We start from the raw sequence: 22,677 nt of genomic DNA, 5'->3' as shown, positions 1-22,677 counted from the left end.
GCTTGTTGTGAGCCGAAAAGGAAATAAAGCAAATTAGGTATTTTTTAACAAAAGCTTTTATTATGAAATACCGTGCACCAATAATTGTTCACAATAAGACTAGGATCATTAATAAAGAAAGTAAAAGGGGTAAGTTCTGACGTAGGGATGCACAAATATTCAATTTCTGGGTGATACTGATAGATCTATGGAATCAGATTTGTGCCAAATAAAACGAACGCAACTTTTGCGAAAACGAACAAAAAATATACATTGATAAATGAGAAAAACACTAAATAGCAAAAAAGTAACAGCGTCTTCAAATAATCTGCATTCTTTGTGGATTTCACTTTCAGCTTCACGTTTGCTGAACGCAGTTTTGAATGCGCTGCCAGTGTTTTCGCTTTCCAAGTTTTTGTTTTCGCTTCGCAGATTTACGTTCGCCATCCTGACACAAACCTCTCGTGAGGGCGGGCTTAACAGCAGCTCGCTCTGATTGGCTCGTGAGATTTCGATCGGCGGCTCATTGTACCGGAAGTAGTGTTTTAGTGGCGCGGGTGAGTGTGCGGAGATGTAATAAAAGGATATTAAAGAACATTAATGATAAAACACGGATATTTTTCACATCGGAAGAAGTATAGACTTATTCGAGATGAGTAATCGGGAGGCTCACAGAGCATCGTCAACATCCTCCTCGGCAGGACATTCGAGGCAGCCTGAGGTAAGTTTGTTGTAACTAATATAATAGATAAATTGAGATATAACAAGTGTTATTCCTGTGCAGAATGCAACAGTTTGCAGTTTATTTGAAGACGCTGTTACTTTTTTGCTATTTAGTTTATCGTTTTTATTTTCAGAGTGTTTTTCTCATTTATCAATGTATATTTTAGTTTGTTTTCACAAAAGTTGCATTCATTTTATTTGGCACAAATCTGATTCCATATACATAAAAAAAAAAAAAAGACCATCAACTGATAAAAACAATATTTATTAAATTTCTATATTGTTTAAATTACAAAACTCTAAATAATAACAATAAAAACAAATATCATTAATTATTTTAGATGCAACAAGTGGATTTAAGAGTCACAACCACATTATAATGTTCAGTAAATTTCCACAATTAAATGTAAAAGTTTTTGAAGGCTTCTTTTATTTGATTTAAAGTATATTAAAAACCGTAATAACTTGAAATAGGCCTATTATTAATAAAAAAAAAATGTTTTCTATTTTAATATACTTCAAATATAATGCATTCCTCTGATCAAAGCTGAAATTTCAGAGTGACTCCAGTCTTCACGGTCACATGATCCTTCAGAAATCATAATAATATGCTGACTTGATGCTCAAGAAACATTTCTGATTATTATCAATGTTGAAAACAGTTGTGCTGCTTCATATTTTTTTGTGAAAACAGTCATAATATTTTTTCTTCCATTCTCGGATTACTTTAAAGTTCAAAAGAACAGCATTTAAAATGGAAATATTTGTGAACATTATAAATGTCTTCACTGTCTGTTATGATAAAGTTTTTTCTGACCTCGCAGAATAAAAGTATAAATTTCATAATAAATAAAAAAAATATTACCCACTCCCAAAACTGTGAACAGTAGCATAAATTAATATATTTTTTATATATAAAAACAGCAACTAACGAATAAATGCTACGGATAGATTTGCTGTTGCATGTATAATAATCATGCTAGCATTAGTGCAATGCTTAATAAAGAGTATCCAAGAGTCGAATGATGTTGGAGTACCTTCGGATTGTCCTTGCAGGCTCATTGTTGTACACCAGGTGGCGCTGTCTGGACTCCACGCTTCCTCACCCTGCACCAAACAACCCAAGCATTGTTATGATTGTAAAATAGATGGAAAACTGATTCCCAACATAGATCTACATAACAGGCTACAACATGCTTCAGAGACTCGAAGACGTCTAACGTTGCACAATTCTTCAGCCGGTGGATTTTAATAACATTCATCACGGTTTATAACCGAAACACTCTCTCAGAATGCCTCTCAGGCTGGGAAGTTACAGCACGACTCGCTAGATGACCTCAAACAGATGAGTGTAAAATTAAAATTAGGTTCTTTCCCCCATGTAGCAATCCCCAAAAATGCAGATTGGCAGCTGCTCTTAATGTTCCTCGACATGCGAGTCTTTCAGTGAGTTCTCACACACTCTCAAGCAGTTTTTCCCCAAAGTCAGCAACAGTTCACACACACACACACACACACAAAAAAGTGTTATATATCGTTCCCTGTTGTATTCACAATGCTTCAGGGCTAAGATTTACCTTCCTATTGTGAGAGGAAACATATAACACAGGTTTTTTCCTAGTTTGTGGACTGAAGAGTAAACGTGATTGGTGTTGAACAAGTGCCTCAGGTGTCAGTCTGAGTCTCTCTCACACACACAAACACGTTTCCCTCCCTGTGGGAACATCTGGACTGTTCCTCCCTCGCTCCTCTCCTCTGGGCTTCACTGACATCTGCTGGACACACGACATCACATCCTGCTCTGACTGAGCACTGAACTATGGGTATTCACTGGGCGTTTTCTTTGTAAAACTTCTACTTCACTACATTTCAGAGCAAGATGATGTCATTTTTACTGCACTACATTATATAATCAAACGTTGTTGTTCTGTTTTTGCCTTTAATACTTAAGAACTTTACAAATGTAGTACTTTCTTGTACTGAAGTAAAACGTACGTTACTTGAGTAAAAGTAAGAGAGTACTACATTTCTAATGTAAGTAAGTATTTATTGATTATTTAATATGAAACCGAGTGCAGTGAAAGGTACGACATTATGCTTTGAAATGTTGTGAGGTGACAGTTTTCAGAAAAGCACTTTTTTCACAATATTACTGTTGTTACAGCATTTTTGATCAAATAAATGCAGCATTGGTGTGCAATTATATTAAAAGTCTTATATAATTTTTTTTTTAATTATATTACTTGTATAAAAAAATATGTAAATAAATCATTTTAAATTATATATATATATATATATATATATATATATATATATATATATATATATATATATATATATATATATATATAAAACTTACATTTTCACCCATTTAAATGTCAAAATAGTATATCATTACACTACCATTCAAAAGTCTGAGATCAGTAATATTTTTTATATTTTTTACCGAAGTTTCTTGTGCTCATCGAGGCTGTATTTGATCAAAAAATACAGAAAACCCTGTTATTTTGTGAAATTTTATTGCACTTTAAAAGAATAGTTTCTATTGTAATATATTAAAATGTAATTTATTCCTGTGATCACAGCTGAATCTTCAGCATCATTCCTCCAGTCTTCAGATCATGATGCTTCATGATACTTTTTTATTTTATGAATATGAAATAAAAAAACAGCACGTATTCAAAACGGAAATCTTGTATTTCTATATACTCTACCGTTCAAAAGTTGAGTCAGTAAATGACTTTGAAAGTAATGAATACTACTTTTATTCATCAAGGATGTAGTGATAGTAAAGACTCATATAGTTAGAAACGATTCTAATTTTAAATAAACGCTGTTATTTTTAACTTTTGATTCATAAAATAATCCAGAAAAAAATTGTTTCCAAAAATCACAAAAAAAAAAAAACATGAAGCAGCACAACTGTTTCCAACACTGATAATAAATCATATTATTATGATTTCTGAAGATCATGTGACACTGAAGACTGGAGCAACGATGCTGAAAATACAGCTTTAAATCACAGGAATAAATTACATTTTAAACATATAATAAAACAGAAAATCAATACGAGAAATAATTTTTCTTTTAAACGCCATTCCAGCTTCTAAGGCTATATTCATGGTGAAAATAAAGTGCAATCAAAGGAAGACTAGAATAGATGTTTCTAATTGATTTCTTCTAGAAATCTTAGGACCATGTTCGGATTCACTTGATTATCAACAGAATAAAAAAGGTTTCTCAGATGAGGGGCAGATGTAATACAGAAGGATATGTTAAATGGACAATGAGTTCTGACAAGATGAACATTTTGGAGGACTTTCTCCTGAGAGTAAAAACTGATGTGTAATTTTTGAATGTCCTATTTCAATATGAGAAATTGAAATAATATCTCACAGTATTTGTTTTATCTCACCAAACATCACCAAATTTGGTACACCTAATCTAAAGCCCTTTGCGATGTTAAATTGCGAAGATCTTGAGTTTTCGTTAAAAACTCAGTCTAAATCTTAATCTTGAGTTTTTGTTAGAGGGCGTGTCCATGGAACCGTGACAAATTTCGATGTCTCGCCATGGGAAATAAAAGATGTTATAATTCATTATAACTAATTTAATTTTAGTTTTAAATTAACTCAGGCATAAAATTTCCAATCTTCCACAAACTTCACATGTGTGATAAGAGTCCTGGCCTGAACACATTCAGTTATAACCATAGCGCCACCTGTTGACAATAGGACATGTAATGCTTTATATTAACTCGAACATACTTTATTCAATCTCCACCAAATTTCATATGGTTGACAAAAGTGCTGGACTGAAGAAATCTACATGCCAAAACACAGTTAAAGTCATAGCGCCACCAGCTGGCAGCAGGAAGATTTCCAAATATAAATGACTTTGACATTTGACATTTTAAGAGCATATTTCTCGCTGTTGGCTGTTTTACTAAAGCCATTTAGCACAAAAAAAAGAAAGCAAAAAGGCTTGCAAAAATTCTGCTCTGTTTCAGTCACCATAGGGAGCATGCAAATATGGAGACGGAGATGTTTTGTTTATCCCTAATGTGTTGAGCATTATAAATGGAAGAACCTGTACAAGTATGTTAGCCACGAACTGAAGATCTGTCAGCTTGCCAAAGACACTTCCCAGAGTATGTGGATCTTGTTTTCTTTATAATGTCTTTCAGATCCAAATGAAAGCAATCAAATGAATTTGTGTGTGTGTGTGTGTGTGTGTGTGTGTGTGTGTGTGTGTGTGTGTGTGTGTGTGTGTGTGTGTGTGTGTCTGCAGCGGGACGCTTCGCTCGATTGGCGTTAGCTCGCGCTTGTGTTGTTCTGAGAGCGCGTGAGGGACGCAGGACGCAGACAATAGAGGCACGCGAGCAGCTCCGCATCAGGACGCGCTCAGATAACGTTACACCCACCGCCGTGATTTCCGTTATTACTCATTTACAGTTACACTCACACCTCTTCACACAATGACACATTTAATCTAATGCATTGCTTGGTATTTATTATACGATATAACTGCCATTGAACATGAACATTCTGAATGAATATACATAAGTGAAAACTAAACTTGAATGACTTTCGGTAAGAACAAAATAACTAATTAAAATCTTTCACTTCCACATAAACTTTAAACGTCGATCAAAAAGACATAACTTAATTTCTACGTTTTGAAACGAGAACATTCAACATTCCCTTAAAATGACATTTGTTCACGTTTTTCACTCACGCTGCAACTCCTAATACATGAATATCATCAGTGAAGCGGCTAATGTGTGCGAGCATAAAAACACGAGTGTGCTATCCACGAGACATCAGCTCGATGACAACTACTCGTGTTAAAAACAAAACGATTATATTTATATGTTTTGAATGAGTCAGTGTTAATTACGACTATTCAACTTACCTAAATAACGTTGATGTCAGCCGACGTGTGTTGGAGGAATCTGTCCATATATCCGGGCGGAACCATTAAACTCGGGGAATGTTTATTATAGACATGTAACACTGTGACACGCGAATATTCTCGCGAGTTCGCTTGAAATACTTTATTTAATGCAGAGGCAAAACGGCTGTCAGCATGCAATGATTGTGCGACCTCAAATTAAACGTGCAACAGTAATATTTTTATTTTTAAGGGACGCAACGAGTCTTGTGTGATAAAATGACAAATCAATCGCAGAACGGAGTTGTGGCGCCATCTATTGAGGAGTGAACGGTTTAAACATCCATTCGTTTTCAAAAACAAATTTTGTCAATTAACGCTGTTAAAAAAATATTATTAGACTATTATAGGCTGCTGATTTTCTTTGGATGTGGTTTACTGTAATCATAAAAACAAAATGCTATATAGTTAAACCAAATTATATTTGATTCATGTGCAGTAGTAAATCCTAAAGTAGATTTTAACTTTAAAAGTAAAGTTTACTTTAACTTAAACTTTAATTATTTTTCTTACCTTTATTTATTTATTAAGTCCTAAAATGTTTCAAAGTATAATGATGTTGAGACTTAAAATGTAATAATATAATAATAACCAATTACGAAAGCATCTAAAAAATAATGTATTTATTTATTTATAGTTTTTGTTCCAAATGTTTATTGCTCCAAATATGCAAAAAAATGTCGAAACAAATCTAATTTAATATAAAAAATATAACATTTCATGTGAGCAGCGTCTAACATCACGTGACGCGTGCGTGCGTCAGCGCACGGAAGTTGTCATAAGGAGCTATAAAGAGCTGCAGAGAGGACTGCTGATGTTATAACCTGAAAATAACTCTCTCTGCTGGCTTACATACTAGAGGACTGCGGGTGTTTGTCGGGTCGTGAGCGATATAAACAGCAGAAGACGTCTACGGAGATGGAGTGGTTTGGAGGCGGCGTGTTTCAAGCTGAACCGGACCGAAAGGAAACCATGCCCCGCGCACACCCACAAGAGGTACTCACAAAGTTCACGAGCGCTTCAATCACACCTCAATGCCTTGTGCTTGCTCTTTAAATCAATATGAGGTTGTGTTTGATCTTGAAACATATTATGACATTTTATTTGAAACATTAAAGTTGGCACTTTATTTACACACCTACAGAGAGAGAGAGAGAGAGAGGAATCACTTTTGTCCCAAAATCACGTGTGTGTGTATGTGTATATGTGTGTGTGTATATATATATATATATATATATATATATATATATATATATACATACATACATACATACATACACACACATATATATATATATATATATATAAATGGAAAAATAGACAAATATTCAACATAAATTAGTTAACTCAATGTAAATGATAAAAAATGAATGTATTAAAAACAAAATAGGCCTATGTCATTTATATTTGTAAAATAAATATAACTTACATGTAATAATATAATGCTCAGTTCGTCCTCTTTAAAGGGTTAGTTGACCAGAGAATGAAATGCGTCCATCTTCTCACTCTCGAAGCATCCTACTGTAGGTGTGTGACTTACTTTTTCAGAATAATCCAATCAAAGTTATATTAAAAACAGTCCTTGCTCTTCCAAACCATCTTCAGCCTGAGCATCATCCAGTTCCCCTCAGTCAGCAGAAGTGAGAAAAAGGTGTTTATTACGTTATGGTATGGTATTAGATATGGATATTTATCTTACAAAAAGGCTTTTATCATCCTCTGTTTCCTGTTTTTGTTATCCATCACACAGTGGTCTGTAAATTCATGACAGCATTGATAAAGCACAACTTGCTAACAGCTCAAGCACTCACACAACCCTATAGAGCTTGGGAAACTACGTCACTGCGCATTGCATTCTGGGTAGTCGCAGCCATTTTTGGGGACACGCTTATCAGTGAAAGTGACATGACATACAGATCAAGTGTAAGATTACATATAAAGAAAAACTCAACAAGGAAGCAAAGATGCGGTATTTAGAAAAAAATCAATACAATCAACGAACTCAATCTGCACGAACACAAAGAGTGTTCGGATGATCTTAAAGAGCTGCCACTCGTAACCTTCCCCAAGGTGTTTTCTTACCTTGTTTGTAGTGTCAGAGCGTACACCTCTGATCAGTTTAAAAATGATAAATCTCTCGAGTCTCACCTGCAATTTACAAATGGATGGGTGCAGAACCTACAAATTTTCCGCATCAACGAGCGAGTTAAACTGCCCCTTTACTTTTTAATATGCGTTATTGTAAACTGTACAAATTAACCTCAGTGTGTTATGATGCACAAATAAAGAGATACAGAATTGATCAATTTTGCCGTTTATTACTGTAACAGGTGGTATGCAATATGCATAACACTGATAATGCAGGAGATGTGGTTCATGCATAGGTAACATTTAATGTAACGTTAAGTCTGTCAAATCGATTAATCACATCCAAAAAAAAGTTGTTTATATAACGTACGTGTTTGAATATTTATATATATATATATATAAATGCACATACATACGTGTATATCAGACCAAAGGGACAATCCTTCGTTTCCTTCTTACTGCTGCTAACCAAGCAATGTGACGCCGCTTTATTACCCCGGAGACCTGAGTTCAAGGTGCAGTTTTCCAGCGGGAAAGCTGAAAAATCGCACTCCATTCAAATTATTTTTCCATGCCGTATGTCAGTTAATTACACAACAAAGTTTTACCATTGTAACTTATTTTTTAGCTGTACAGAGCAAACAAAACAGTCTATTATCAATCCAATACAATACATACAGCAGCGTCCGTGTCCTAAAGTCCCAGAATGCATTGCGTTGCTGACGTCATGTTCCCAGACTCTATAGAAGAGCTTTACTAAAACTGAACTACACCTCTCACTAGAGCTGTAATCGGGCCTTAAAAGTTAGGCCCGACAGGACCCGAGCCCGACAGGTTTCGGCCCGAGCCTGACAAGTACATTTTGATTGACAGCTTTTTTAAAGCCCTCTGCACAAAGGGGGTTGATTAATTTTGAACATTAATGTTTAGAGCCAATTAGAATTTCATCATGATTCAATGTTCCATTCTCAGATTCACTCAAAAGTGTATTAACAAACTTTCTCTAATACTTTACTGATGCCTTTGCTGAATTGTTTTCATAAAGTGTTGTTCTCCGCAGAAAAATGTCTTGCCGGTCAAGGGGGTTGAATAATTTTGATTGCAACTGTATATATAAAATATAAACTATATCAATAAAATATAATAATGAACACGAACAGCGTGAAAATCAGCATCCCTGATGGTTACAAGTTCAAAGCAACTAGATTTGTAATGTCACTGTCATTAAAGATTGAATCTGGTTTCAAAACCAGAGTGATGTTCTTTATAAACGTATGACTCTTCCATGCAGCCTGTAATGGTTTGTTGGAGGTTTAGTGAGGGTTATCTCTCTGTGTCTCATCACAGCCCAGTGTGGAGAGCGAGGCGTCTCTGTGCCTGAGTCAGCAGCGCTGTGTGAAGGCCTCGATCGTGTCGCAGTGGCAGCTGGCCGAGGCGCAGGATCAGCTCTGTGGTTTGGAGCTGCACAGCTCTGAGTCTGTGGAGCAGGAGCGCGCCCGAGCCCTGGCGTCCTCCACAGAGCTCTCGCAGACCGAGCAGGAGTGGAGACATAAAGAGAGCATGCTGGGACGGAGCCCCACTCTGTGCTCAGGGGCCAGCCGAGATGTGTTTGACAAGGTATCTCATCTCTTATACTTATCAAAGCATTGTGACGGAGATCTCAGCACTGAGCTCTGAGTCAAAGTATAAAACACACAGCACCATTTCCCCTTCAGAGGCATGGGATGTTTTGGAACAGGGCTAATATGAATAGCTTTACAATTATGTTTCTTTCTTTTGATCATCTAAATATACTCTACCATTCAAAAGTTTGCGGTCAATAAGTATTACTTTTCATCCAGCGCTAAAATATTAAATTTATCATGTCATTTATAATTTTTCTATACAGTGGGTATGGAAAGTATTCAGACCCCTTTAAGTTTTTCACTTTTTGTTATATTGCAGCCATCCAAAAATCATTTAAGTTTTTTCCTCATTAATGTACACACAGCACCCCATATTGACAGAAAAACACAGAATTGTTGACATTTTTGCAGATTTATAAAAAAAAAAAGTATCCGTATTCAGTAGAAGCACCTTTTGATCTAATACAGCCAGGAGTCTTTTTGGGAAAGATGCAACACGTTTTTCACACCTGGATTTGGGGATCCTCTGTCATTCCTCCTTGCAGATCCTCTCCAGTTCTGTCAGGTTGGATGGTAAACGTTGGTGGACAGCCATTTTCAGGTCTCTCCAGAGATGATCCATTGAGTTTAAGTCAGAGCTCTGGCTGGGTCATTCAAGAACAGTCACTGAGTTGTTGTGAAGCCACTCCTTCGTTATTTTAGCTGCGTGCTTACGGTCATTGTCTTGCTGGAAGGTGAACCTTCGGCCTGTCAGAGGTCCGGAGCACTCTGGAGAAGGTTTTCGTCCAGGATATCCCTGTGCTTGGCCGCATTCATCTTTCGCTCGATTACCAACCAGTCGTCCTGTATTGGACAGGTGATGAGCAGTGCTTGGTTTTCTCCACACAAACCGCTTAGAATTAAGGCCAAAAAGTTCTATCTTGGTCTCACCAGACCAGAGAATCCTTCAGGTGTTTTTTTTAACAAACTCCATGGGGGCTTTCAATGTGTCTTGCACTGAGGAGAGGCTTCCGTCGGGCCACTCTGCCATAAACCCCCCACTGGTGGAGGGCTGCAGTGATGGTTGACTTTCTACAACTTTCTCCCACCTCCCGACTGTATCTCTGGAGCTCAGCCACAGTGATCTTTGGGTTCTTCTTTACCTCTCTCACCAAGGCTCTTCTCCCCCGATAGCTCAGTTTTGCCGGATGGCCAGCTCTAGGAAGGGTTCTGGTCGTCCCAAACATCTTGAGTTTAAGGATTACGGAGGCCACTGTGCTCTTAGGGACCTTAAGTGTAGCAGGAATGTTTTTGTAACCTTGGCCAGACCTGTGCCTTGCCACAATTCTGTCTCTGAGCTCTTCAGGCCGTTCCTTTGACCTCATGATTCTCATCTGCTCTGACATGCTCTGTGAACTGTAAGGTCTTATATAGACAGTAGTGTGGCTTTCCTAATCAAGTCCAATCAGTATAATCAAACACAGCTGGACTCAAATGAAGGTGTAGAACCATCTCAAGGACGATGGACAGCACCTGAGTTAAATATATGAGTGTCACAGCAAAGGGTCTGAATACTTGGGACCATGTGATATTTCAGTTTTTCTTAATAAATCTGCAAAAATGTCAACTGTTCTGTTTTTCTGTCAATATGGGGTGCTGTGTGTACATTAATGAGGTAAAAAATGAACTTAAATGATTTTAGTAAATGGCTGCAATATAACAGTGAAAAATGTAAGGGGATCTGAATACTTTCTGTACCAACTGTATATGTGTATGTACATACGTGAAATAAATGTACCCTTATGACTGGTTTTGTGGTCTAGTTTCACTTATTATATTATAAGTGTACATGTGCCCTTTTTTCTCATTGTTTCCTAGAGTATCATAAACAGTTCACAGTCTTGGCCTAATGAATCCCATCACGATAAGAACATAAGCTTCGTCCAGCGTAATGAAGAACTCTTGAAACATTTTGGTAAGTCACGGAGCTTGATTTGTGTGTTTATTAATGGAGATTGTTCATCTGAATGGAGGTTGTCCTCTCTGTTCTGACTGGACAGGTATGTTGAGGAGATGGGATGATAGTCAGCGCTTTCTAGCAGAGTACCACCATCTCATCTGTGAAGAAACGGCCAATTACCTGATCCTGTGGTGCTTCCGTCTGCAGGCAGAGCAAGTGAGTGCACACAAGCTGTACTGTTTCTGCAGTATGTACTAGTGTGTGCCTCCACGACCTACTACTAGGTCCTGACTATCCTGACTGTCTGGATCTTCTGCAGAAAGAGGCGTTAATGGAGCAGGTGGCTCATCAGGCAGTCGTCATGCAGTTTATTCTGGAAATGGCCCGCAACACTCAGCAGGACCCACGAGGCTGTTTCCGTCAGTTCTTTCAGAAAGCTAAAGTAAGTTTTGACATCACATTCAACCTCTGCTGTGCTTTTCCCAGTGATGACAATACATTACACATCTCTTACTGTACATGGCTCATTTAGCAGGGGGGGAGGTACAGAAACAATTCCCCAAGTAGGGCTGGGTGATATATCTAATGATATGGTCATGCGCATCTAGTCAGTAAATCTGGTTCAGCCGTAGATCACTGACAAGCTATGCAATATCATGTTCATTATAATATACGCGATATTGCGTAGCTTATCAATGATCTACAGCTCTGACTTTAAATGCCTCTCCATTTGAAAGCAGGTGATGGCGATTTAGCGGTAATCACTGAAATAGATTTACTGACTAGATGCGCATGATCATGTCCAGGGCTGGTGCAAGCTAAAATGCCGCTCTAGGCAGAGCACGATCGTGCCGCCCCCACCTCACATTCACAATTAGGGATCCTTAAGATGCATGTAAACAACTTTTTTTTTTATCTATGAAATTACACTAAAATAAAAACGTGCAAGCATGTTTTCAGAGTTTTTTTTTTCATTCTGCAAAAAGGTGAAAAGGGTACACAATGCAACAGCTAAGTATAAATTCTGTTTTATAGGCTAATAGATAGTATACAGAATAAAACTAAACATATGCGCATAATTTAATGCGCATCTAGTCAGTAAACTGACGGTTAACTGACAAGCTGCGCAAATCAACAGATCTGTGTAGTAACAGCTGCTCTATGTGAAATCATGCACCTGATGGAATTTACCGCTGATTACATAACCGGCTTTACTGACGGGATGCGCATTAATTACCGGATGATATTTATCGAGCACCCCTATACATTTTATATACTGTTTGAATATGGTACCAATTTTAATGTTCATGCAACTTTTTGAATAATCTTGACTCTGACTCAACCCTCTCCGAACTCGGTCGTGACTCGGACTCAACCCTCTCTAAGCTCGATCTTAACTCGGACACAACCCTCTCTGGTCTCTGTCTTGACTCGGACTTAGCCCTTTCTGTTCTCGGACTTGACTCAGACCCAACCCTCTCTGGTCTCTGTCTTAACTCGGACTCAACCCTCACTGAACTCGATCTTGACTTGGAGTCAACCCTTTCTGAACTCGGTCTTGACTCTGACTCAACCCTCACTGAACTTGATCTTGACTCGAAACCAACCCTCTCTGGTCTCGGTCTTAATTTGGACTCAACCCTCTCTGGTCTCTGCCTTAACTCTGACTCAACCCTCTCTGAACTGATCTTGACTCGGACTCAACCCTCTCTGGTCTCAGTCTTAACTCTGACTCAACCCTCCCTGGTCTCAGTCTTAACTCTGACTCAACCCTCTCTGGTCTCAGTCTTAACTCTGACTCAACCCTCTCTGAACTGATCTTGACTCGGACTCAACCCTCTCTGAACTGATCTTGACTCTGACTCTACCCTCTCTGAACTGATCTTAACTCGGACTCAACCCTCTCTGAACTGATCTTGACTCGGACTCAACCCTCTCTGAACTGATCTTGACTCGGACTCAACCCTCTCTGAACTGATCTTAACTCGGACTCAACCCTCTCTGAACTCGGTCTTGACTCAGACTCAACCCTCTCTGGTCTCGGTCTTAACTCTGACTCAACCCTCTCTGAACTGATCTTAACTCGGACTCAACCCTCTCTGAACTGATCTTGACTCGGACTCAACCCTCTCTGAACTGATCTTAACTCGGACTCAACCCTCTCTGAACTCGGTCTTGACTCCGACTCAACCCTCTCTGAACTCGGTCTTGACTCCGACTCAGCCCTTTCTGAACTCGATCTTAATTTGGACTCAACCCTCTCTGAACTGATCTTGACTCTGACTCAACCCTCTCTGAACTGATCTTGACTCGGACTCAACCCTCTCTGAACTGATCTTGACTCGGACTCTACTCTCTCTGAACTGATCTTAACTCGGACTCAACCCTCTCTGGTCTCAGTCTTAACTCTGACTCAACCCTCTCTGGTCTCAGTCTTAACTCTGACTCAACCCTCTCTGAACTGATCTTAACTCGGACTCAACCCTCTCTGAACTCGGTCTTGACTCCGACTCAACCCTCTCTGAACTCGGTCTTGACTCCGACTCAGCCCTTTCTGAACTCGATCTTAATTTGGACTCAACCCTCTCTGAACTGATCTTGACTCTGACTCAACCCTCTCTGAACTGATCTTGACTCGGACTCAACCCTCTCTGAACTGATCTTGACTCAGACTCTACCCTCTCTGAACTGATCTTAACTCGGACTCTACCCTCTCTGAACTGATCTTAACTCGGACTCAACCCTCTCTGAACTGATCTTAACTCGGACTCAACCCTCTCTGAACTGATCTTGACTCGGACTCAACCCTCTCTGAACTGATCTTGACTCAGACTCTACCCTCTCTGAACTGATCTTAACTCGGACTCTACCCTCTCTGAACTGATCTTAACTCGGACTCAACCCTCTCTGAACTGATCTTAACTCGGACTCAACCCTCTCTGAACTCGGTCTTGACTCAGACTCAACCCTCTCTGAACTCGGTCTTGACTCGAACTCAGCCCTTTCTGAACTCGATCTTAATTTGGACTCAACCCTTTCTGAACTCGATCTTAATTTGGACTCAACCCTCTCTGAACTGATCTTGACTCGGACTCAACCCTCTCTGAACTGATCTTGACTCGGACTCAACCCTCTCTGAACTGATCTTGACTCGGACTCAACCCTCTCTGAACTGATCTTGACTCGGACTCAACCCTCTCTGAACTGATCTTGACTCGGACTCAACCCTCTCTGAACTGATCTTGACTTGGACTCAACCCTCTCTGGTCTCAGTCTTAACTCTGACTCAACCCTCTCTGGTCTCAGTCTTAACTCTGACTCAACCCTCTCTGAACTGATCTTAACTCTGACTCAACCCTCTCTGAACTGATCTTGACTCGGACTCAACCCTCTCTGAACTGATCTTAACTCGGACTCAACCCTCTCTGGTCTCAGTCTTAACTCTGACTCAACCCTCTCTGAACTGATCTTGACTCGGACTCAACCCTCTCTGGTCTCAGTCTTAACTCTGACTCAACCCTCTCTGAACTCGGTCTTGACTCGGACTCAGCCCTTTCTGAACTCGATCTTAATTTGGACTCAACCCTCTCTGAACTGATCTTGACTTGGACTCAACCCTCTCTGAACTTGATTTTGACTCTGAATCGAACAAGCTCGTCTTCACTACAACACTGATCATATCATAAGAAATATCACCCAGCCCTATCCTCAAGGTTAATTAAAAAATACACTACTGGTCAAAGGTTTGGAATAATTAAGTGGAATAATTTTCTGCTGATACGATTAAATTTTGTAAGCAGTCGCACTTGCACCAGTCCACGCTGTACAGCTCAAACAGCACGGATCATTTATCAGCTCGGACCGCAATGAAACGAAGGTTATTTTTGTAAACTAAAACAAAGACAAAAATTACTGATGAAAGAACTAATTCATGAACTGAAATAAAAATGACAAAATATTCAAAAAACTAAACTATTTAGTAAACAAAATGAAACTAACAACAGTCATTGAAAACTAACTGAAATAAAGTGATAATTGTGACGAGTGGGGCGGGGCAGAGAGCCGTGGGAACAGAGCAAGGCTGGTGGAGTGATTTGGAAATGAGAGCGTGATTGGGAAATGTTCCACTCACCGGTCTCGAGTCCCACCGAGGAGATTGGAAGGATATAAAAAAGAGGAGTGATGACCGTGAAGGATGAGAGAGGACCAGACCTGGATTTTATTTTGTGTTTGGGTTTTGTTTGTGCGCGACAATCGTCCGCGAGAGGCTGTCGCGCTGTTTTGTGTTTATTTTATTATTAAAGTCTTGGTTTGAATGTCCGCCGGTTCCCGCCTCCTCCTTCCCGTGATTGGTGAAGTTTTTATACTATTACAATAATTACCAAAAATAATTAATCGTTTTCGTAATCCTTATGTTCTCACCCGTTTATCAGCTCGGATTGCAATGCAAACAAATTGCCTGGGCTCAGAATAGCTTTATCCAGGAAGCAAAGTTGAATTCGCGACACCGTTGCTTCACAAATCCAGTGAGACGCGTTTGAATTCACAGCATCATAAATAAGGCTGCTGCAAGATCTAACAAAGTCCCTTTAAGACAAGTCATCTCACTCGGCTGCCATCTTTCAAACACCGCTCACTAGGGGTGTAACGGTTCACAAAATTCACGGTTCGGTTCGATACGATACACTGATGTCACGGTTCGGTTCGGTTCGGTTCGATACGTTTTAGATACAGCAAAATGTAAAAACATCTCAACTTTTCAGAATGCCGCAAGCGCACCGCGGGTCATGTGACAAGAACCAACCAATCAGCTTCATCCTTTCCCGTAACAACGTTGAGAGCTCAGCCAAGATGAAGGAACAGCTGATCATAGTTGTATATGGATTGCAATTTTGAAATAAATTCAGTAGCAGAGCTACTGCAAGCGATTTTTAGAGCTGCAAATCCATTTATCCTTCGCTGAAATTTCCGCGTCTCATGGAGAGAGCACGTCATTGTTGCTTAGCAAAGACAGACGCCTCATGAGCGCTTCTGCCCGAGCGCTTTGGAAAGGAGGAGAAAGACGCGCTTAGCGTTTTCCATGCGTTTTTAGGCACGATATGTGAACGGCCCCTAAGGCGCTCGCTCACTCAGCACGCGCTGAAGGCTCGTTGCAAAATGTCTAATGCATTTAACAGACCAGAAATATAAGATCCTAAAATAACCAACAGGTCTGGTGTTTGTGTTGGATTCCCTGTAAGCTAAATGCTGCAGGGATAGTTTGCTGCGTGCATGTTTCTCCTTTTTTTCGTCTTTTCCCAGATAGTACTGACGCATATATCCCAGATATTCCCGCTGGTTTTTTTTTTTTTTTTTTTTTTTTTGTAATCCCGCTGGTGTACCCTGTCATGTTGCAGATGCGACATACCGTTGTTTTTTTATCCACCACTCTCTTGCCATCACCATTATAGCTTAAAGGGAATCCAAAGTGCACCCAAACACCAGACCTGTTGGTTATTGGAGGATCTTCTCATTTCTAGTCTGTTAAACGCATTGGCTATTTTGCAACGAGCCTTCAGCGTGTACTGAGTGAGCGAGCGCCTGCTGAGTAGTGGTTCCCAACCTTTTTCAACTCGCGGCCCACACAACCAAACACATATGTTTGCGCGGCCCACTTCAAAAAAATTAACTGACCCCGCTATTGTTGGGTTAATAACTTAGTACTCAGAAGCTAGATTTTAAACTATATTTATTGAATAAACTAGGGCTGTGCGATATGGACAAAAAAAAAAAAAAAAAAAACTATCGCGATTTTTTTGATCAATTTTGCAATTGTGCTTTTACAGTCATAAATGCATTCAGGATTAATTTGAAACATATTTCCAAAAGAAAACCAATCAGAGCTTTATCAAAAAGTTGTAACATCTCTAGAACAGACATAAGTCAAAATTATCACTATAGTGAAGATGTAAAAAAAATGTATAGACTTGTGGCAAAAAAAAAAATTTTTTTTTAAAAAACCTGTATACAGGGACTTTTTTTTCTTTTTTGCCATGCATTGTTCATAGAGCTCATTAATTGTAGCGGTGCCTCAGGTGTTTGCAGTGTGTAGTATGTGTATGCGGTCAGCAGTGAGAGCGCATAAATATAACGCGAAAGCACATTAAAATAATGCACGAGTGCGAATCTCTCTGTTCGCAGCAGATTTCCTTTGCTCCGTCACAAAACCGGTCGTGCTTGCTCAGATACACGCTGCTTTGCACACTTAAAACGTGTCTCCTCTCACTTAAACTGTATCCTGTTCACTAACAAATTCACTCTATGCTCATGTGTTAGACATGAATTATTTTCGCACGTTTTTATTTCTAGCCTTTTACCGCAGTGAGAACGCTCTGATCCGTCAACATTGGCTCAGAAAAAAGGCGCATCACAGACAGTGTGTGAACCTGGAGTTAGGCATATGCGCACGCTCAAATCGTGATTTTAGGACGTTTTCTTTTAATCGCACAGCCCTAGAATGGACTGGAAATAAACAGAAAATAATTGGCGGCCCACCTGCAATACCACCGCGGCCCACTAGGGGGCCGCGGACCACAGGTTGAAAACCACTGGAGTAGCCTAACATAAACATATAAGATGGTGTTTTTTTCTTCTTCGGGAGTGTCAGGGGCGTTGCCTGTTACGTTGTTTGGGTTATTGGGCTACCTTGTTGAACGCATATCATTATATTTCTTTCTCTCTCTTTTTTTTTTTTTTCAAATATAATTAATTACTCCAACGAACCGTTCGGTATACATAATGCGTACCGCGCACCGAACCGAAAGCGTCGTACCGAACGGTTCAATACGAATACGCGTATCGTTACACCCCTACCGCTCACGTATACAAGTGCAGCTCCTCTCTCTTTTTTGAATAGGGAAACATAAAATTCTCCAAAAATGGTCACCAAGCTTACGATTAAATTTCATATTCGAAATCATCAATGAAATCTCACAACTGTATCATAAAGTTGTTAATTCTGCTCAAATAGCTTTACAAAAAAAAGCTTGTTTCTCAGTCTTAGGTGCACATCTCAGAACATTGACTGTTTCTATAGTAACCGGGACTTCAGGCAGGTGCAGTGATGCAGCAATTGGGGATTGGCTCTTTTGCTCAGAAGGCGGGGCTTCCTGCGATTGAGTGAACATATTGAGCGTTGCAGTTTTCCCCATTCAGAACTATACGAGTTACACGTCTTGGGTATTCTTTAGTCTTTTGATCTTCGATTCATTCAAGTTTTGCACAAAATTCTCTGTTATAAACAGTGCTGACGTACAGCAGAAAACCAGAAGTATTAATGCTAGCTGTAATGATGTTTTGCAGAAATAGTTGAATGTTATTACATTATTCATTTCAGGGTTTGTCCGACCTTTTTTGAGAGAAATTTTTTCAATGACTTTCAAGCATTTCAAAACAAATATTTCCAGCACTTTACAGCTCTAAAATGATCCAGTTTGAATTGTAAGGATTCTTTGTATTGATATAGAATTATTTTGTAACATTATTAATGTCAGTATAATTAAAATAAATGTATTGTATTTTTATTTTAGTTTTTTAAGCAAAAACATACCATTATTACTATTTTACTATTCAACTTTTGAGTGCCAGTGTATTGCGATTTCCACAGAAATATTAAGCAGCACAGCTGTTTTCAACATTGGTAATAATCATAAATGTTTCTTGAGCAGCAGGTCATCATGTTAGCATGAATTCTGAACGGTCATGTGACACTGAAAACATGCGAGTAATGTTGCTGAAAATTCAGCTTTTATCATAGGAATGAATTACATTTTAACACAGAAATAAAAGAATAGGAAAACTTTACAAATGCTTAAAATAGAGAAACTCTTACATTGTAATAATATCTCACAATATTTTGGATCAGACATGCAGCTTTTAGTGTAGTCAGTCTGAGTGAGTGTGAGTGTTATGCAATGATGTCAGTGACCACTAGAGAGAGACATGACATCACTGACAGCTTGAGGCCAGGAAACAAAGCAATATAGACTATGAGTTCATATTCACACATTCATCCAAACCTCATTCATCTTCGCACTGAATGCATTTTAAATCATTTTTTATCTGGTTTGCTCTTCTCTTCTTTTTAAGGCAGGCCAGGAGGGATACTTGGACGTCTTCCACACAGAACTCAACGACTTTATGCAGAGAGTTAAAGAGTATACCATGAAATCAAAAGGAGAAACCCCAAAGGATACAGTGCACCAAAACACAACACCAGGCTGTCAGCTCGACCCCAAGGAGGTTTTTGAGTCTTTGCCACCGGTACGAAAGATTATTGAATCTCTGTTTTATGTGCTGTAATCACGTTTTGTTTTTCTGTTCCTCACTGTCAGCAAATAACCAAAGCATGTAATATATTTTAAAATGCAAATTTTTCTTGTGAATTTTCAGGATCATTACTGCAGTCTTCAGTGTCACACATTCCTTCAGAAATCATTCAAATATACAGATTTGCTGCTCAAGAAACATTTCAGAAATTATCAATGTTTAAAGTTAAAAAGAACAGCATTTACTTGAAATAGTATTTATATTATGATTATGTTTTTACTGTAACTTTTGATCAATTCAGTGTGTCCTTGCCAAATAAAAGTATACTTATCTTTTCAATACTAGTGTAGCTATCACGAAAACTAAAACGAGTCAAATGTTGACTTTGCAGGAGCTGAAAACATGCATCCAGATGCAGGATATGCAGATTCTTCAGAGCGTGCTGAGCAGCATGAACCCGCAGGTAACGCTGTAAAACATCACAACCTGTCAACCATTCTCTGTCAGTTTCTGCTTTGTCTTCCTTTATTATCATTAGTGCTGTCAAATGATTAATCGCGATTAATCGCATCCAAAATAACAGTTTTTGTTCACATAATATTTGTGTGTGTACTGTGTTTATTTATTATCTATATATTAATATACACATATTCTGTATATGTTTTGAAAATATTTACGTGTATATACATTTTTATATTTATATTATTATATTTTACATATATTTAATATATAAACATAACAAATTTTTCTTATATATATATATATATATATATATATATATATATATATATATATATATATATATATATTTATGCTTGTGTTTGTATAAATATATACATAATAAATATACACAATTTTGTCCAATTTTATTTTGGATGCGATTAATCATTTGACAGCACTAATTATTTTTATTAATTTTTGAATAATAAATGGTTGTTGGTTACAGCTTTAGGAAGTATGCAGCATTGTCTGACCAAAACATGATGGTGTGTTTTAGGGTCATTTAGGGGTTAAGCACATTTTTCAGGTTCTTAAACATTCCTCATTCACTTTCACTTGTCACCACAGAGAGCACACGCTCTGAACCCAACACAGACGAGCTGAATGAGAGCCAAGAGACACAGGAAGAATTGCATAATAGCTTTAATCTGCAACAGCATTGCTTTCATCAGAATCCAGGCTGACCTATAATCCCTCTTCCTGCCCTGTAGATCTGCGTGAGAGTGGATTATTACGGGATAGATCACACAAATATTAAAACATTATGCCATTTATTCACCCTCATGTTGTTCCAACCCTGTACGACTCATTTTCTTCCATAGAAGAACAAATTGAGATATTTTGAAATGTTCATGCTGCTCCTTTACATATAATAAAACTGAATTGGGACCAGGGACTTTCAAGCTCCAAAATGACACAAAGGCACCATAAATGTAGACCAAACAGCTTCTTACAGTACCATTTAAAGGTTAAGAGTCAGAAAAATTTAGTTCTTTTAGATTTTATACTTTTTTGCAGCAAATCAGCAGCATATTAGAATGATTTCTGAAGGATCATGTGACACTGAAGACTGGAGTAATGATGCTGAAAATACAGCTTTGATCACAGGAATAAATTACATTCTAAAATACAAAAATAAAATATGTAAATTTCAAATGTGATTTTTAACCATCGACTTGCATTGTATGGAAAAGAGCTGCATAACAATTCTTCAAAGTTTCTTCTCATGTTTTGCATGCAAGAAAGAAACCCATACAGGTTTGGACCAACACGAGTGATTAAATTGTGAAAGAATTAAAATTTTTGTGTGAACTATTAACATTTTTGATCATTATGCTGTTCAGCATACAGCTCACTTCCTGTTCCTCATACTGATCTTGTGTTCTGCAAGCGTCTTTTCCTGTTATTTATTAACATCCTCTTTCTCGCTCGTAACAGGTGGCAGAATACCACGTGAAGCGTTGCTTGGAGGCAGGACTTTGGACGAATACACCAAGAGCCTCCAAAGAAGAGAGTTCAGAAACCAACGAGTGGAGAATGATGGAGAGCTAGCAGTGAAGACTAGCGGTCCCTGACTAAACCTCACTAGAAAAACAGCTCTGGGTCACAGGACAGGAAGAACAAGGCCTGTGCTCGTATCTGTGCCTGGATGTGTGCTGCACTTTATATTGGTTGAAAAGAGAAAGTATTTTAAAGAGTAGGGAACTGTATTTTATCACATTTCTGTTGCTAACTTCTGTTTTAGCATTTTGAGTAATGCAGGAGTGCAAAGGAAAACCTCATTTCAGTTTAAATCAAGCTTGTTCTTTTTGTTGTTCTCCACCATTGGATTGTAATCTACAATGTCCACTGAACATTCAGACCCCAGCTGCTATCTGGGAACTGTTTCATGTGTCATCTGTGCATGGACGCGGCAGATAACAGGCGGCTTCCTGCAGATAGACAAACGACTCTAAGGCGAAGCAGGACCTCCCACTTTGTTATCTTCACGATGGAAATGAGACCTTTGCAAAAGGTTCAAGTAGTGCAAGATGAAAACCAGCAATATAATGTTGTTACCTTTCATTTTTGGGTGAATTATCGTAACAAATAAGACTTTCAGAGATGCCATTTTGCCTCCCCATCAGACTGACTTCTGTTATTGCTTTGAAACACTGCCGATGCAGTGTGTTTCAGATAGTGTGCATTGCTTGTGCTACATAAAGAGCATATACAGCAAACCACGATGTGTGTAATATTACATGATGGCTGTGATGACATTGTGCAAATCTTTACAAGCAGATCAAATCCTCTATTAAATCTTTATACCACCAATACTGCTGACTGATTGAAATCTTTAATTTAGCAGTTTATTTTTATTAGAATAACATCTTGGCATAATATAATGTGTTGGCTAGCTCTTTGTGTGAGGGATTCACCTTGTACTTCTTGTAGGCAATAAACTGGCCTGAAACGTGCGGTTTCAGAAGGAGGGGCTTTCTTTGTTCGATGGCAGCTAGGATCAAATGTACAATACGTGCTTTTGCTACACGTCCACTCAACAAAAGAAACACAAGGCACCGG

General features: G+C 38.5%; 2 protein-coding genes across 6 annotated transcripts in view; one reads left to right on the top strand and one right to left on the bottom strand.

Annotated features, from left to right (window-relative positions):
• LOC127966545 (exonuclease mut-7 homolog) overlaps window positions 1-5,700 on the bottom strand; it is a 60,090-nt gene extending 54,390 nt beyond the window's left edge. For 2 of the 4 annotated variants that reach the window (XR_008155646.1, XM_052567601.1), the window contains exons 1-2: window positions 5,617-5,700; window positions 1,740-1,809 (exon numbers count right to left, since the gene is read on the bottom strand). Coding sequence is in view for 3 of the 4 variants with exons in the window: in XM_052567601.1 (XP_052423561.1) it covers window positions 1,740-1,764 (25 nt within the window). In the remaining variant the exon portion in view is untranslated. The remainder of the gene's footprint in view (window positions 1-1,739; window positions 1,810-5,616) is intronic. The other 2 variants (XM_052567602.1, XM_052567599.1) reach the window with 2 other exon arrangements.
• Window positions 5,701-6,398: 698 nt separating this feature from the next.
• LOC127966311 (hsp90 co-chaperone Cdc37-like 1) lies at window positions 6,399-22,430 on the top strand. Of its 2 annotated transcripts, XM_052567215.1 has the most exons (8): window positions 6,399-6,651; window positions 9,091-9,360; window positions 11,226-11,322; window positions 11,408-11,523; window positions 11,627-11,749; window positions 19,435-19,608; window positions 20,006-20,077; window positions 21,553-22,430. In XM_052567215.1, the coding sequence occupies exons 1-8, from the start codon at window positions 6,574-6,576 to the stop codon at window positions 21,664-21,666; spliced, it is 1,044 nt and encodes a 347-aa protein (XP_052423175.1). In that variant the 5' UTR covers window positions 6,399-6,573; the 3' UTR covers window positions 21,667-22,430. The 2 variants fall into 2 exon arrangements, with proteins under 2 accessions (XP_052423175.1, XP_052423176.1); XM_052567216.1 differs by lacking the exon at window positions 20,006-20,077 and having other exon boundaries at window positions 6,400-6,651.
• Window positions 22,431-22,677: the final 247 nt, after the last annotated feature.

The sequence above is a fragment of the Carassius gibelio genome, chromosome B10 (assembly GCF_023724105.1).
Source record: "Carassius gibelio isolate Cgi1373 ecotype wild population from Czech Republic chromosome B10, carGib1.2-hapl.c, whole genome shotgun sequence".
In the NCBI taxonomy this organism is placed as follows: domain Eukaryota; kingdom Metazoa; phylum Chordata; class Actinopteri; order Cypriniformes; family Cyprinidae; genus Carassius; species Carassius gibelio.
The sequence above is the reverse complement of the archived record's forward strand: the minus strand, read 5'-3'. Positions and strand labels throughout refer to the sequence as shown.

Coding starts and splice junctions, on each gene's coding strand:
- LOC127966311 (XM_052567215.1), top strand. CDS start 6,574: ATGGAGTGGTTTGGAGGCGGCGTGTTTCAAGCTGAACCGGACCGAAAG. Junction 11,323..11,407: donor AGAACTCTTGAAACATTTTG/GTAAGTCACGGA, acceptor CTGACTGGACAG/GTATGTTGAGGAGATGGGAT. Junction 20,078..21,552: donor TGAGCAGCATGAACCCGCAG/GTAACGCTGTAA, acceptor CGCTCGTAACAG/GTGGCAGAATACCACGTGAA.